This window comes from Cuculus canorus, chromosome 6 (assembly GCF_017976375.1).
Source record: "Cuculus canorus isolate bCucCan1 chromosome 6, bCucCan1.pri, whole genome shotgun sequence".
NCBI classification, from domain to species: domain Eukaryota; kingdom Metazoa; phylum Chordata; class Aves; order Cuculiformes; family Cuculidae; genus Cuculus; species Cuculus canorus.
In genome coordinates, this window is record NC_071406.1 from 26,750,155 (window position 1) to 26,764,472 (window position 14,318).

The 14,318-nt window shown below is 36.7% G+C and overlaps 1 protein-coding gene across 7 annotated transcripts in view; it reads right to left on the reverse strand.

Annotated features, from left to right (window-relative positions):
* The window catches only part of PDE1A (phosphodiesterase 1A), a 151,925-nt gene that overhangs the window by 26,461 nt on the left and 111,146 nt on the right, over positions 1 to 14,318 (reverse strand). For all 7 annotated transcript variants that reach the window (XM_054070309.1, XM_054070310.1, XM_054070308.1 and 4 more), the window contains 4 exons: positions 13,950 to 14,066; positions 12,380 to 12,520; positions 7,565 to 7,665; positions 4,986 to 5,111 (listed from right to left, as the gene is read on the reverse strand). In XM_054070309.1, the coding sequence (XP_053926284.1) occupies positions 4,986 to 5,111; positions 7,565 to 7,665; positions 12,380 to 12,520; positions 13,950 to 14,066 (485 nt within the window). The remainder of the gene's footprint in view (positions 1 to 4,985; positions 5,112 to 7,564; positions 7,666 to 12,379; positions 12,521 to 13,949; positions 14,067 to 14,318) is intronic.

Genomic DNA, 14,318 nt, shown 5'->3' on the forward strand with positions numbered 1-14,318 from the left:
TTTCTTTAGGGCTGTTAGAATAGCTTGTTATAACTATCAAGACTATCAAGGCTGCTTTTGAGTCAAATTAATTGCATATTTAGGCTGATACTCCTCATTTAACTTTGTGTATTTATTCCTGATTTGCTTTGATGTAACTAGGTAAAGACTCAATCTTCTCACTTCTACTCAATAATATGCAGCCATAGCAACTTGTGTTTGGAAAACGCCTTACCTTATCTGACTTTATAAGACACTAATTAATTTGCAACCCAACTGTTCCTCCTCCACAATGCTTTGAAACTGTACCCTTCAAAACAAAACCCATTGGAAAGAAATAAAAAATAAAAGAACAGCTAACTCCAGGAAAACTGAGGGCGCTGCATTGTTAAACCATGTTGTTTGTAAGACTGAGATAATTATCACTTTCTCTTTCTACAGGAGATTTTCCTAGGAACATTCCATGTTGGAACTTCTAAGAGTAATCAGAAATAAGCTCACTCCTACTACACAAGACACACAAGATGCTGGTTCCAGCTTACTCTTACTGTCATGCAGACAAGCCCCAATTGTTACCTCCATCACCAGAATAAGGATCAAACAGCGTAGCACTGTCCTCCTCACACACTCCTGAAGATTTCGAGCTGCTTAAGAGCAAAGGAGAGGCTCTTCACCTACAGTCTGCAGTTGTTTCCTGCCTGTGCCCCCATTCATCATCAATATAGGGACAGAAAATTGAGAACTGAAGGGGAAATACTAAATAAACCTCTACTAGAGCTACAAATGCTTAGTCTATCATCATAGCACAGATGCTTTAAGTCTTGGACTTAAAGACTTCCCAGACTGTCTCCTAGGGAAAAAAAAAATCTCAACTTCCATATTGAAGGAGACCTCAGGCAGCCTCATAGGTAACTCCTGGACAGAAATCTCTGCCTATTTCATTAAGCAGTCCACAGCTACAAGCATTGAGATAATACAGTTAGCATTGCTCATGCTACCATGGCAAAAAAGATTCATAGGTGTTGTTGTCTTTAGTTCTATAATGGGAAGTGGTAACAATATTCTCTTACAATTAATAGCATTTTTGGGGGCCCATAACTGGAACATGACTGGGTTTGGGTATATAAACCCTATTTTTCTTAAGTAAGCTGTCATATCCCATGCTGCCACCCTTTTTTAACCCTTCTATATCCATATGCCCTATGGATTGGACGCTGTAAAAAACAGATGCAAGCTATGTGAAAAAATTACACAAATAATGCTGTAATAAACAGGAGAGGAGGAACGGCACATAAATTTCTCAGAGTAGTTAACCAATAAAACCAATCAGCTTTACCTGGATTTTTTCGTGACAGGCATTAGCCAGCTGGAAACTAATGAAAAAATGCAGGAATAGGCTAAGATGAGCAAAAGTAAATTGGGAACTGAAGACACAAGGATCAACTCACAAGTTATGGCAATCCTGAGACAGAAGACTCCCAAGCAAATTTGTGAAAGAACAGCTGTTTGTGATGCATTATATATATTGCATATTGTTTTGTTAGCCTTTTATAACATTATCAGGCAATATATCATCATATGCCTTACGACTGGAATTATCTGAGACAATACTGTCCAACCACCTATAACTGTCAATGTAACACACAAAGTACTTGATTTAGCAGAAGCCTGCTAAATCAAAGGAGGAAGGGGGACAAAAAGGGATTTCTCTTTAGTTATACAGGGGCACTAAGTGAGAGGAACAAGATAATACGGAAGACCAGAATATATTTTCAGAGTTGAGAAAAGAGTGAGAAATGACTATGAATGTCACATGCATTATCCACAAAGGACATCCTGATCAGAATGCTGGCACTGTTTCCCTGCTCAGACCCAAACCTTGTGTTTTAAATTTAATTGAAGCTGACAGTTTATTAGTTCGTTTATCTCCTGAACATTAACATGTAGAAAAGAAAATCTAACACTATAAAGTAATTCTCAGTCATTTTGCTTTATCTTGCTGAAATAATTAGCAGAACCACAGTTTAAATAGGCAGGGATATTAAACTTTAAAGAAATTAAATCGTTGCAACTCAAGAAAACAGAACTGACAGTAGTTAAGACATCAATCAGTGCCGGGAAGCACATTAAAAAGTAGAACAAATGATCATTTCAATTTACTACCAATTTGACTCAGTGCTAACTTCAGAAGTGTTAGTCTAACAGCATGAATTTCAGTATAGATCCAAGAAGTTTACTCTAGTAATAATCAGAAACTTGAAGAGCCTCTTTTAAGTGTCTAACAGATCTGTCATTGCACTGATGAAGAAGTGTTTCTGATGACAAGGTAACATCTAATTTTTGGATATTAGAAACGAATAGCAGAAAACCATCATTTCCATGACTGACCCTCTAAATTAAGTATTAGACTTCAAGAGGTTATGCAGATTCTCAGACTGGCACTTCGGGAGTTACCAGTTTGTTTGAAAGCACAGATTGTAATTGCCCAACTAAGTGACAAAATACGCAACTGAGTGTCTTCATTTAGTTGCTTGAGCTTATTAGTCAGTTCATACATCTCTTCTAAGTTGTACTGAATAACCTCAACACGAGACCATAAATTTTGCCTTCTCTGGTTGCTAAATCCCACCAACTTCAAACTGGCTGCATGTAATAGTGGCTGAATCTGTGCAGCCAGTGTATGGAAACAAAACTTATAGAACAAAAATAAAATCCTCTAAGAAATCCAAATTGTGTTACAGTGAGAGGAGACTGAAAAGCGAGGGCAAATCCACCTTTTGGTGGATCGGAGATTAAGCAACTTCTGAAGGAATGTGGTAGTTTATTGCAGGTTCAAAACCCATAGAGAAATGAAATACAACAGAAGCTAGAGCAAAGGGTTGATAATAGAAAGAACTGTGGGAAGATCAAACTGAAAAATCTGTGCAAAATGTGCTTCAGGTATGGGAACACAATTTAACACATTTCTCCCTTTGTTCTGTCACAGTCCACTGCAGAAATATGTATAGACATCGCACACCAGGAAATCATACTCTTCTTTCAATCGGGACATGTTTTCTCTCACAGGAGTTTCCACCCTATCACTCTTTTTCCCAGTGACATAACAAAAGGGAACAAGTGGGATGCACTGCACTAGCAAGCAGCGAGATTTCTGTCAGCTGGAATGACTGCATGTTGCTGCAAGGATTCCCAAACTATACTAAGTTATTTTGGTCCTCAGTAATGAAGAAGCCAGGACTGGGGAATCAAGCCATCCTTGATCCAGTCCTGAACTGAAATTCATCTGAAGAACATCTGCCCATTGCTACTTGGAGGCATACTTTGTTAAAACACAATATGAAACAGCAACACTTAAAAAAACCACAGAAGGCAACAAGTCTGAAGATCTGAAAACTGCTACCTCTCTACAACAATGGTTTTACTATACAGAATACCAGCTTCTGATGACTGTCAACTGGCATAATCGTTTCTCCACAGTCAATAGCTAGGACAAGCAAAATTAAGGTCAGAGAGACCTATCAGCAACAAAACTATGTGGCCCAAATAATTCCAAGCAGAGCACAGCTGACTCACATTGGTAATGAAAATCTAGGTGTATAGGACAATTACTGCTGAAGTTTACAATTTACTTCCAGTGATCTTTCTTGAGAACTAAATTTACAACACAAACTTTATGATAATTAAATCCAAACTAGTATCCTATGAGAAGGAATCTTTTATGAGGATGAAAAACTGTATGCTTCCTCTCTCATGTTGTATTTAATAAAAAATTAAAAATATTTTAATATTAAGTGTTTGAGAGTAGCTACAGAAAAATAATGGATTGAAACCCAAAAGAATCAGTAGACCTACATTCAATAAATGCATCATTTAGAGGTGTTCTGCCGCAGTTACCCCACCACAGAAAGCCACCAAGTTGGTCAGACAGGATTTGCCCCTGGTGAAGTCATGCTGGCTGCCATTAATCACCTCCCTGTCCTCCATGTGCTTTAGCATAGTTTCTAAGAGGATCTGTCCCATGATCCTTCCAGGCACAGAGGATATTATATTCCTTTATAAACGTATAGTTTTGTGGAAATATAAATTAAGCATAATATATCTTTGTTATGCATAGTGCCATCATTCACAGTGGGAGACTTTCCTGGAAGTGGGCTACCTCTCTCTTCACAGTCCACCTAGTCATTTTTAGATCTCTAGATAATATCTGTGTCTATAGAAACACATATAAGACTCATATTTTAAGTGCTATATGTAGCAATCAAAGATATGCAAAGATAATGTGTGTCCTTTCTAACAATGGACAAAGTCTTATCTGGAACAGCTATTCATTTTGGTCTTACAGGTCTTAGTATTTGTGACATATCAGTTACGATGCTGATATTTCCAGTTGCTTCAGGAAGAGGAAGAAGAGGAAGAAGAGGAGGAAGAGGAGGAAGAGGAGGAAGAAGGAGAAGGAGAAGAAAAAGAAGAAGAAGAAGAAGAAGAAGAAGAAGAAAAAGAAGAAGAAGAGGAGGAAGAAAAAATATCTTTAGTGCTTGTGGGCCATTAATTTATTATTTTTGGACTCTCCAGATAACCAGTTTCTTAATGCTTAACCAAGATGTGACTACACTGTGCTAAGTTCCACAGCAGAAATCCCACAGGTAGTAGTGCTCAAGCTGGCAGCAGAGTGTGACTGTGCACCAGTGTTTTAATCCACTGTTAGCAAAGGGAACCTAGCTCAAGAGGGGCAGCACTGTGGTTTCCCTGAAGAGCTATCTCATCTGAGACACTGTCCACACAACCCAATGCTATGTCTCATAAATGCATGACCTCACTTGGAAAATTATAGGTAGTCTTCTTTACACTGCAGCAGCCTTCCCTAAACTTTAAGTATCTGTTACTCCCTCCAGTGCCAAAGTTTCTCCCTGTAATTTGAACTCTTAAAATAGACTCCACAGGGAACTCCTGGCATTTTTTATTATTTTTAAATACGGAGATTGTTTGAATGATGCAGTAGATCTTACCTCCAGTCATCTTTGGTTAAATTTACCAGGATATTCATCTCGTCTTCTTGCATGAGTCTATAAGCAGCACTTACGTGATGGTTTTCAAGAACAGAACGATCATTGTACAATATTGCAACATCTGACCTAGTGTAAAAAAAAAGCAGAATTTGCAATAGCATCCAGATGATGGCACTGGAGAAGGTAGGGCTGTGTATTCTCTGTGAGAATTGTTGATTATATATATCAAATTATGTTTATTTGTTCCTCTTGTATCAAATACTGAAAAAGTTTCCATCCGAATACATGAAAAAAAATCATTATACCATTGTATATACTGTTCCTGTGGAAGTCATATTTTTAAATGTATAATGTTTTATTTATATGATGTAACCATGACAAAAATTTGTGAGATCTTTGAGCTTCTTGACTGTAGATAGGCTTGTAGAGCAACAGAAATGCTCTAATTAGGCTACTCAAGAGTACTCTTTGGTGATACAACTATTTAAAATGCAATATATTTACCAACACAGGGTAAACCCACATAGTATGGGTATTAAGAAGTTACTGTCTCTGTTCTGAGAAATGTGTGCTTTGTGCATATCACTCATCATTACAGCTGTAAATAATGAAATATTTTAAAACTTCAATTTCATATGTTTTAAATGAATGCCAAATTTGTCAAAAACAGCCAAACCTTGAGCATCATAAAGGAATGGAAGAGATGTTAAGCTGAGATTTGATTGCATTCAAGTGTTTCTTAGAGCTATGCCCTTACCATAATGCTAGCACCCTCAACAGTATCTTTTCAATCTTAATTAAAGACCAAATTACAATACCAAAATTACATACAGATTTTCACAAATTTTGCTGCAATAAAAGTTTATCATACTTAGCCTCAAACTTGATTAATTCTTGGTGAATTTGCTTCCCAAGACCTGATCTGACTTGCTAAGCAACCTTGGGTCTCCCCTCTCTGCTACGCTTCTGTCCTGATAAAACTATTCTTGAGTATTTCGTTTTGGTCAACTGAAAAGTCTATACTAGAAGAAAGATGTGATGAATTAGCAGTGCAGCTTACTGTAATATACCTCTTGTTCTGTCGAGCAATAGTATATATTCAGTATAACCACCCACAGGTACAGTGTGATACCAAGGAATCTAAAAAATTAAAATACGATTGGAAATCTTGTTTAGAGGGAACAAACCGTAACCTACCTCAATAATGCATAAGTTTTACATCCATAATCCTAATAAAATAATGGGGAAGCTTGTGATTTGCCAATCACCTACATTTATGAAGCACACTTTGACCCACATAGATACTACAGCTAGTTTTAAACAGTGCTAAGATTTGCAAAAGAAGCCCTGAATCGAGCTCCTTGGATGGTCCACGTTCCACTAGGAGGGAAGACTGAGCTCCATAACAAAACAAATACCTGTTTGCAAGCCTACTAAAGTAAAATTCAAAGGCTAACAGCTTAATTAATTTTCCACTTTTGCTATACTTCAGAGCAAAATATTAAGGACAAAAATAGAAAAGTACTATAAACTTGGAACAACAAACTGGAGTTTATTTTTAGCCAGCCTGTGCTGAGGGAGAAGATAATTATGTCTTTATTTCAGACGTAGAATTTGTTCATTATTGAAGGGCAAATCTCAGGGCACAAGTATGTTACGGATTTAATTTAAATATAACCGCTTGGCACTTTATCTGTATAGGTGAGTGTGAGGATGCTTCTGTTCAAAGTAGCAGTATTTCTAGCACAAAGCTTTTTTGTTAGAATACATCGGTGCTTTGTTGAATTTTATTTTTCAAGAGCAGGTAAAGTGGACTCCTCAACTGAGGATACTAAAATCAAAGTATTGCCTAGTGTGAAAGAAGAATAAGATGCTTTGTACTAGGCTAAGAATCATCGGGTGTACCATTTGTCACCCTGGATGGGTCAGTGGATTGGTCAGTGTTTTCCTTTGATGAGCTCAAAATATTCTCAGGGAGAGGGATATACACTGTCACTCTGGACAAGAGGCTAGAGTGACACACTGCACCTACATGAAAATGCAGTTAGCCTGACTTTCAAGTTGGTTTTTTTCCTAGATTTCTTTTTTGTTAATTACTGCAGACGCTGTCAAAACAGGGTAGGAGATGACTTTTGGCAAGGATTTCTAAGGTTGTACTCCCTTTGTACTAGGATCCTGTAAGTTTAATACTCACTTGAAACAACATGTAGCACCTGAAACAAGCGCAGACACACTGCTTAAAATGAAGTAGTATTTTTCTGGGGAAACTGTGTAAATTTTTAACTCAAAAGTATCAGACATTAAGTAAGCAAATAGAGAGGCGAGGGATTTTCACGTCTATGTTCTAACTCTTTTTTAAATCTCTCTTGATATATCAGCTCTAAAATATGACACCATGGAGCTAACTTCTTACCTTTTCACCCTGTCTTTGTTCATGTGAGCAGTCCCATTAAGTGTACAGAGGTCAAGGAAGCAATCTGTAAAATCAGGAATGATCTGGCTACTTCCTGTCTGTCATTAAGAGGTGAAACACTTCAGACTAATGAACCACATACACTTAAAGAGATCACTTCTCTTACCTTGTCTGAATATGAAAATTGTTTGTGGTCCCAGTATGCTCATAATCATGGACGGCAGCTGCAAAGATCATTGCTAAAATTTCCAGTTCTGTGAGCCAGTGCTGATAAACAAAAAACAAACCTTAGTTATATTTTCTATAATAGCCTACTTCAGATTAAACACTACAGTACTGGAAATGTTTTGCATTACCTTCAACTAAAGGGAACTTTACTCTTGTCTTATTTCAGGAAACCATATATCCATAACACTTCAGTATTATACAGTAAAATAACTCCTTGTACTTATTATCATTTCTCTAAGACCAGGTTAACATCCTTATGGTAAGTAGCAAAGTAAATATTGACAAGCAAAACCATAAAATATTATTAAGATAATTACATGGCATGCTTCGAAGCTCTTTTGAGTAGGAACCATCTAATCTGGTAGCCCATATACAGCACTTGCCAAATCAATATACGTTCACCTAAAAATTTGATATGAAGTTAAGGGTGCAATCTGTGTTTTAGTGAACAATAGATAGAGTTCATAACAAATTCCAGGTACAACATCAGCATTAACTCTATTTTACCAGTGTACACAGCACTAAAATCAGGCCCATGGGAGATTTTTCTGTTCTAAATTTTATCTTACCTTTTACAAACGCAAAAAAAAAGGTGCATTACAGTTACACAAAACAAAAGCTAATACAGGTCTTGTATACAAAAGAGTGCAGACCTTAGAGTTTTGTGTGGTTTTGCTTACTGAGCCTGTTCTGTATTGCTCAGTTTGTGAAATAACCCCTGTTATTCTGTCTTTGAAGTTCTATTCTTGAATAATAAGTCATCCTGAGCAGAAAATTTACTCCATCTAAAAATGGGGACAGAAAAATCATATAACAATTAACCCCCACAGTAATAGGACTGATTAAGTCAAATGCCAGTCAAGTATTTCCACGTATATTTCAGATTTTTTTAGTATAGAAGTAAGCTTCTGTACGAAAGGATCGAAGAGGATCACATCCTTATATACCCATACATGTGTGTATATATATGTACACACATACACACATGTGTATGAATGGATATAAAACGTATAAGCTGCCAATAGTAGTACTTCTTTCAAAGAAGAAAGGAAACAGTCAAGATTTATAAGCAATGTAAGAATAATGAAATGAATCATTTAGCAATAAAATAAGATTGCTGAGGAACAACAAGTACTGGCTGTTGGTGAAGCAGTATAGATTAAAAAAGGTCACAACAGGGGAATGAGAATGTACTGTAAGCTGTTCTAAAAATGGAAATTATGACCTTCATCATATCGTGTGTCACAAGAAATGAGGCCATGACCAGTCATGGCTTTCACAATGTTTTCAACATACCAAACAGAATAGAAATCCAGCAATTACTGGTAACTAAAGCTAAACATAAATTTTTGCTTTAAGAGGCATTTTCGAAGATTAGCTTTTTAAGTAACTAAAATAGTTGCTAGACAATGCATTTATAAGTGCATTCCTTACAAGCATTATCATTGGGCTACACAGAAACTCCATATGGTACTATATGAGAGCAAATAATGAAGCATAGTAGAGAGTGTACCTGTACAGTCAAAATTCAGATCAGTATTCAAATCAGAGAATCTACTTTAGCTAAAGGATTTCTAAGGAAGCAGGAGAAAAACTAGCTCTTAGAGAGGTAGTTAACAAGTGCTTTCTCAAAGAGAGAGTGAAAAACATGTCTGCTTCCCTCCTGGAAGCCTATGCCATGCTGGTGTAACTAGTATTGGAAGAGATCTCTTCTATTGAGAGATGTTTTCCAGTATTACAAAATGCCTGTAAGTAAACAGACACTTTTTAGCTTCTCATGAGCTTTGGTTCAAACTACATTTTTAAACAACAATGGATTAGAAATGAGTAAAAAGGGGAATATTACAATACACTTATTGACAGTAAAGACTTTTTTCCTTTAGTTTGAGAAATACAGGTATGTGGGAGGAGAAAAGGGAAGGTGGGAAGATGATCGATGACTCAAAATTCTTTACAAGATGTATTCTCTGAGACTTGGATTCTTAAATCCTTATAAAGATGAAAACTTCATAAATGCAAGCTTGAGTTATATATTTCAGATGTATCATCTGGGATTTAATCTCTTGGGAAGATTAATAGATTGTGTGCCATCTGTGATATCTAACTTTCAAACACATTGATCTGAGGTGGCTGGATCTTGTTTCTTAAGATAGACAGTAACTTTTGGAGAATATAATGCTAATTTTATTTCTTTAAATGTGACTCTAAATATGTGCTATCCTTCACTGGTGTCTCTCTAAAGGCTTGTGGAGAAGCATAGACTCTAAGCAGCAGAAGTTTTTGTCAAATGTTGAAATATGGCTGTTTTCCAGGTGCATACAAAAGACATAAAATGTATGACCTCAACAACAGGAATCACAAAAAGGATTTTATAAAATCCATCTTTTTGAAACATTTGCTTCATTATGTCTTTCAGAAGTGAGCAAGGAAAATGGCAATTCTTTGCAAGATTTGAGAGTCGGTATCAGTTCCTTGACGTACAATGAAAGCACAAGAACTACAAATTGCATGCCAGTTTGCAAAATCCACACAGGATTTTGCTATATAAGTGCATCAAACTGACTCCTATTCAGGTATTTGTTGGAAGATACAGCAGAGTTAGAAGAGGTATTGCAATGGACATACTCTTTCATACTCGAAAATTATTCACCTGAGAAGCAAACTTCAAAGTGTTATTGAATAGGGTTCTGTAGGGTTAACCAGGAAACAGGAAAAAACTCAACAAGTTAAAATAAAACATTAGCATGATACTGATGCTTTCTCATACTGCAATTGACATTTGGTTCAGAAATACTTTGGAAGCTGCAGATTCACTAGGCCTTCTTTCAAACATTGATTTCTATAAATGGTCCTTCTGCCTGGCAAGATACATCTGTTTGAAGGCACTCCTGACTAAGTGTTGTCCTAGTTAGATATATTTCCAAGAACTTTCCAACATCATAATTCAGCAATTCAAATGTGAATATTTTCGATCTAGCCTAATTTTATAGGAATGTTTTGCAGCAGTGTTGAAACATTAATGAGGTTTTACAGCAATAAAGTCTAAGCTTTTCTGAAAACAGTTGTCCAAATCACATCAAAGTGCAGTTACAAGGTTAAGATGCTAATATTGTAAAACTTGAATTGAAGAAGCCTTTCTCATTCTTGTGTGCACCCAGAGGAACAGCAGATATTCAAATACAAAGCAGATTCCTTCATTCAGTGTTCAGAGATACACAAAGTGTGTTGCAAAGTTGTTTTATCAATGGCTAAGCATCCCAAATGAACTAGGATAGTTCCAGAAGTTGGAAACCTGTCCTGGCATCACAAAGAAAATCTGGATGCTATTGTCTTTTTAAAAGGGCAGAAGGGCCAATGGGATGCTTATCATGTACAAGATTACAAAGCGATCTTCCTCCCTGTTATGTTACTGATCCACATGTATACCTGCTATGAAGACGTGTCACGTCACTTAGTACTTGCAGCTGATCTTACAGGAGAAGAAAAGGGCAAGATAGGAACCACAATTTAATCTCTTTAAGATTTTTCTTTTATTAAAATATTTCAATAGGTGAATATCTTCAACTTTTGTTTCAGTCACCTTGGCAAAAGCTGTCTAGTGTGTGCTTCAGTCTGATATGGAAGTACTTTCTCATGAAAATATCTCAATGTGAAAAGGAATCATGGCTGGTGAAGGCTCCAGGGTTCACTCTGCAAGTAGTACTTGTGTTAAAATGTAGCTCTAAAAAACTTGAGCCTTAGGAGCAAAACAGTTCCTACAAACAGTAGAATCAAACCTTGCACTGCCTAGGGAATAGTTCTTGCCTTCACTGAAGCCAAAGGCAAAGCTTTCAGTGAGAAAAGGCTTAACATAAGTGAATGACTGTCATTTATTATGCATATTTTGTAGCACAAACATCTAGAGTCAGCCCTGAAATTTTCCCTTCCAAAAATCTTATGGAATTGTTGCCTGGCTCTGTAAACAGAAAACAGACACTATCACTTCCCATCCTTTTTTAGCTTTTTTTTTTTTTTTTTTTTCAAACTAGCGCATTCATTGTGAATATATATCATCAAAAAGCCATTAACAAAGATATTAATTTTCTTTCAGTCAGTATTGACTTTTGTCTAGCAAGCTGATGGTGAGGAGACTCCCAATGCTGGTATTAAACCTAGGATATGGGTTTAGAGCAAAAATGCTTGCACAGACTCACTTCAGTTTCCAAAGTAAATACTAAAAAATATTGGGATATTGCAATTGTGCACGGCAAACACAGTCTCCTGCCTACTGCAGGCATAGAGAGTATGCAAAAGCAGTTGCCAAGGTTATAAACTAAAGGAAAAAGCAGGTGCAGAGTATTTCAGTAAGCCTGTACTGATTCAGTATATCTTTCAGTAGCCAGGATCTCACCAGATACTCAAGCTTCCTTGCTTGATCACACCTCCCAGGCTCTGATGTGAAAGCAAAAATTTCTCACCTGCCCACTCCTGCAAATGTATCATTTTTAGAATGATATATAATACACAAGCCCAAGCAATGAAAAGCAAGAAGGATTGAAGGAGGGTTTTTCTCTTCTTTTTCTGCATCAGGAAGGTTCCAGATTGGAAGAACTGTTAAAATGACATAAAGTTCACAGTCTAAATGGTAGTTTGCAATCTGCCTCTGCACAACTCTCAAGGGAGCTTTTTCCTTAAGAAAAGACACACATACACACTTATCCAAAACAGCAGGGTCTGAGAAAACAAGTAAATTGAACTTTGCAGTATTTCTTACCATGATACCAGTGTGAAACATTATGTAATGGACAGTTTGAGTAACATCAGCTGCATGGATCAAATTGTGATATGGATTTTTGTATTTGCTGTAACCAACTTCAAGAGCTTCAGCAAATGCAATAAGATTGGGAACAGGGATCTAGGGGGAAACACAAATAAAAATAAAAGTTTTTTTCTTGCAACTGCTGCAAAGTTAATAATGCAATAAATAAACTAGAAATAAATATACCATGGAATTCAGTTAACAAACAACAAAGGAAAAATTTAAGAAGTAAAGGTCTAATATCTTAAATGCACCAGGGAGTCTTCATTCATGTCTTGTAGATGTTATTTCCCCCTATATACACAACGTGCAGCATATGGTTAGTGTACAAGAGACTGCAAAATTATTAGCCATATAGTTTTCAAGACATGTTTGTGTCTCTGTCTGTCTGTACCAGGAACGCATAGACTACTCATATAATAAATGCATGACAGATAGGAGTCTAACAATAGGATTATCTCCTTCTTTTTACCCATTTTACCTTGCCTGAGATAAGGTTGCCTCGAATCTAATAGTATGACTCCCCTTCTCTTCCTTGAGGCAATGGATGAAGTACAGGTAATACCTAGTCCCATTTATTTTCCCATATAACGAAATTACATTTTCCATAAGATTCTTGTCTTTATTTAAAAGCCCTGCAAGGGCTCAGTAGGACTGAGACAGGGCTTATGCCAACTGACCCAGCAACATCGTGTACTCTCAGACTGCGTTGTTAGTGGTAGCTCTGGTGTGGTTCTTCAAGCGCCCAGAGCATGAAGGGGAGAGAGTGATGGGAAAAGCTGAGTTTGGTTCATCTGTTAAAATTAAAATATTCAAACCAACTTCAGTGTGAGGCAGCCTCTCCAAAAGGAGCATAGAGTTTTGCAATGGAGAGATTTTGAAACTATAACGAAACTTTCACTTGGTATTATTATAACGATGAAATTGGCACTTCAATCCATTTTTTATCTCAGCCTTTCAAAGTTGGTTAATAAATACTCCATATTGTTTTGCAAGACCCTACAAGCACCACGAAAAACAGCTTTCGCTTGATTTATCTCCCAAGCTGGTCAGCAGAGGAAGTTTCAGCTGAAACTCCTGCACAGTGGTGGGCAACATTCTATGATCCAGACCATGGAAAGAGTACTCACTACTAACTACAGTTTTCTGCCTTATTAGGAATCTTCACTACATGAAGCTGGGACACCGATCCAGTACTGCTGGGTGAATAGCCTGTATACATGATCTGTTTATTTAATGATTACAGCATTTAGCTGCTCACTAGCAACATCCCAACCCAAACTGACTTGATATGGGCCCACATAGCTTTCCATTTCTTTGGGTGCAGAAAAATTTGCATGCTCTGGGTGAAGTTCCATTTGGTAGAACTATTGGCATATTACAATGCTCTATTTGCCACATCCTCTGAAATTCTGTGCTGCACTGCACAATAAAAAACATTTCAAACTTATCCTGGATTTCTTGTATTTTAAATTTGACATATTTATTTTTACATCCATATTTTTATTTGTAGCTAGTTTCTGACCTTGAAACGGCTCAAAAGGTCATATCGGGTAAACAGCTCATACATCATAAATTTCAGGCTGTGCTCTCCACTTGCTTCATTTAGGGCAAATACGTCAAAAGACCATTTATCAACATCCTGGAAATGAGGAAAAAACAAACAAAAAACCATAAAATTTCCATCTGTTTAAGCAGATTTCCAGTTAATCACTGGAAAAGATATTTTGGGTTTTTTTTGGAGGCAAAGGGGAGAGTTTGGTGCTTTTCTATTGACCAACTGTTTCAAACTCCTACTGTATTACACGATGGTACACATGAATGACAATATTAATAATGAAAATAGTTAAGCCAATTACAAATAAAGTACTTGTAACATGCCCTATGCAACTTT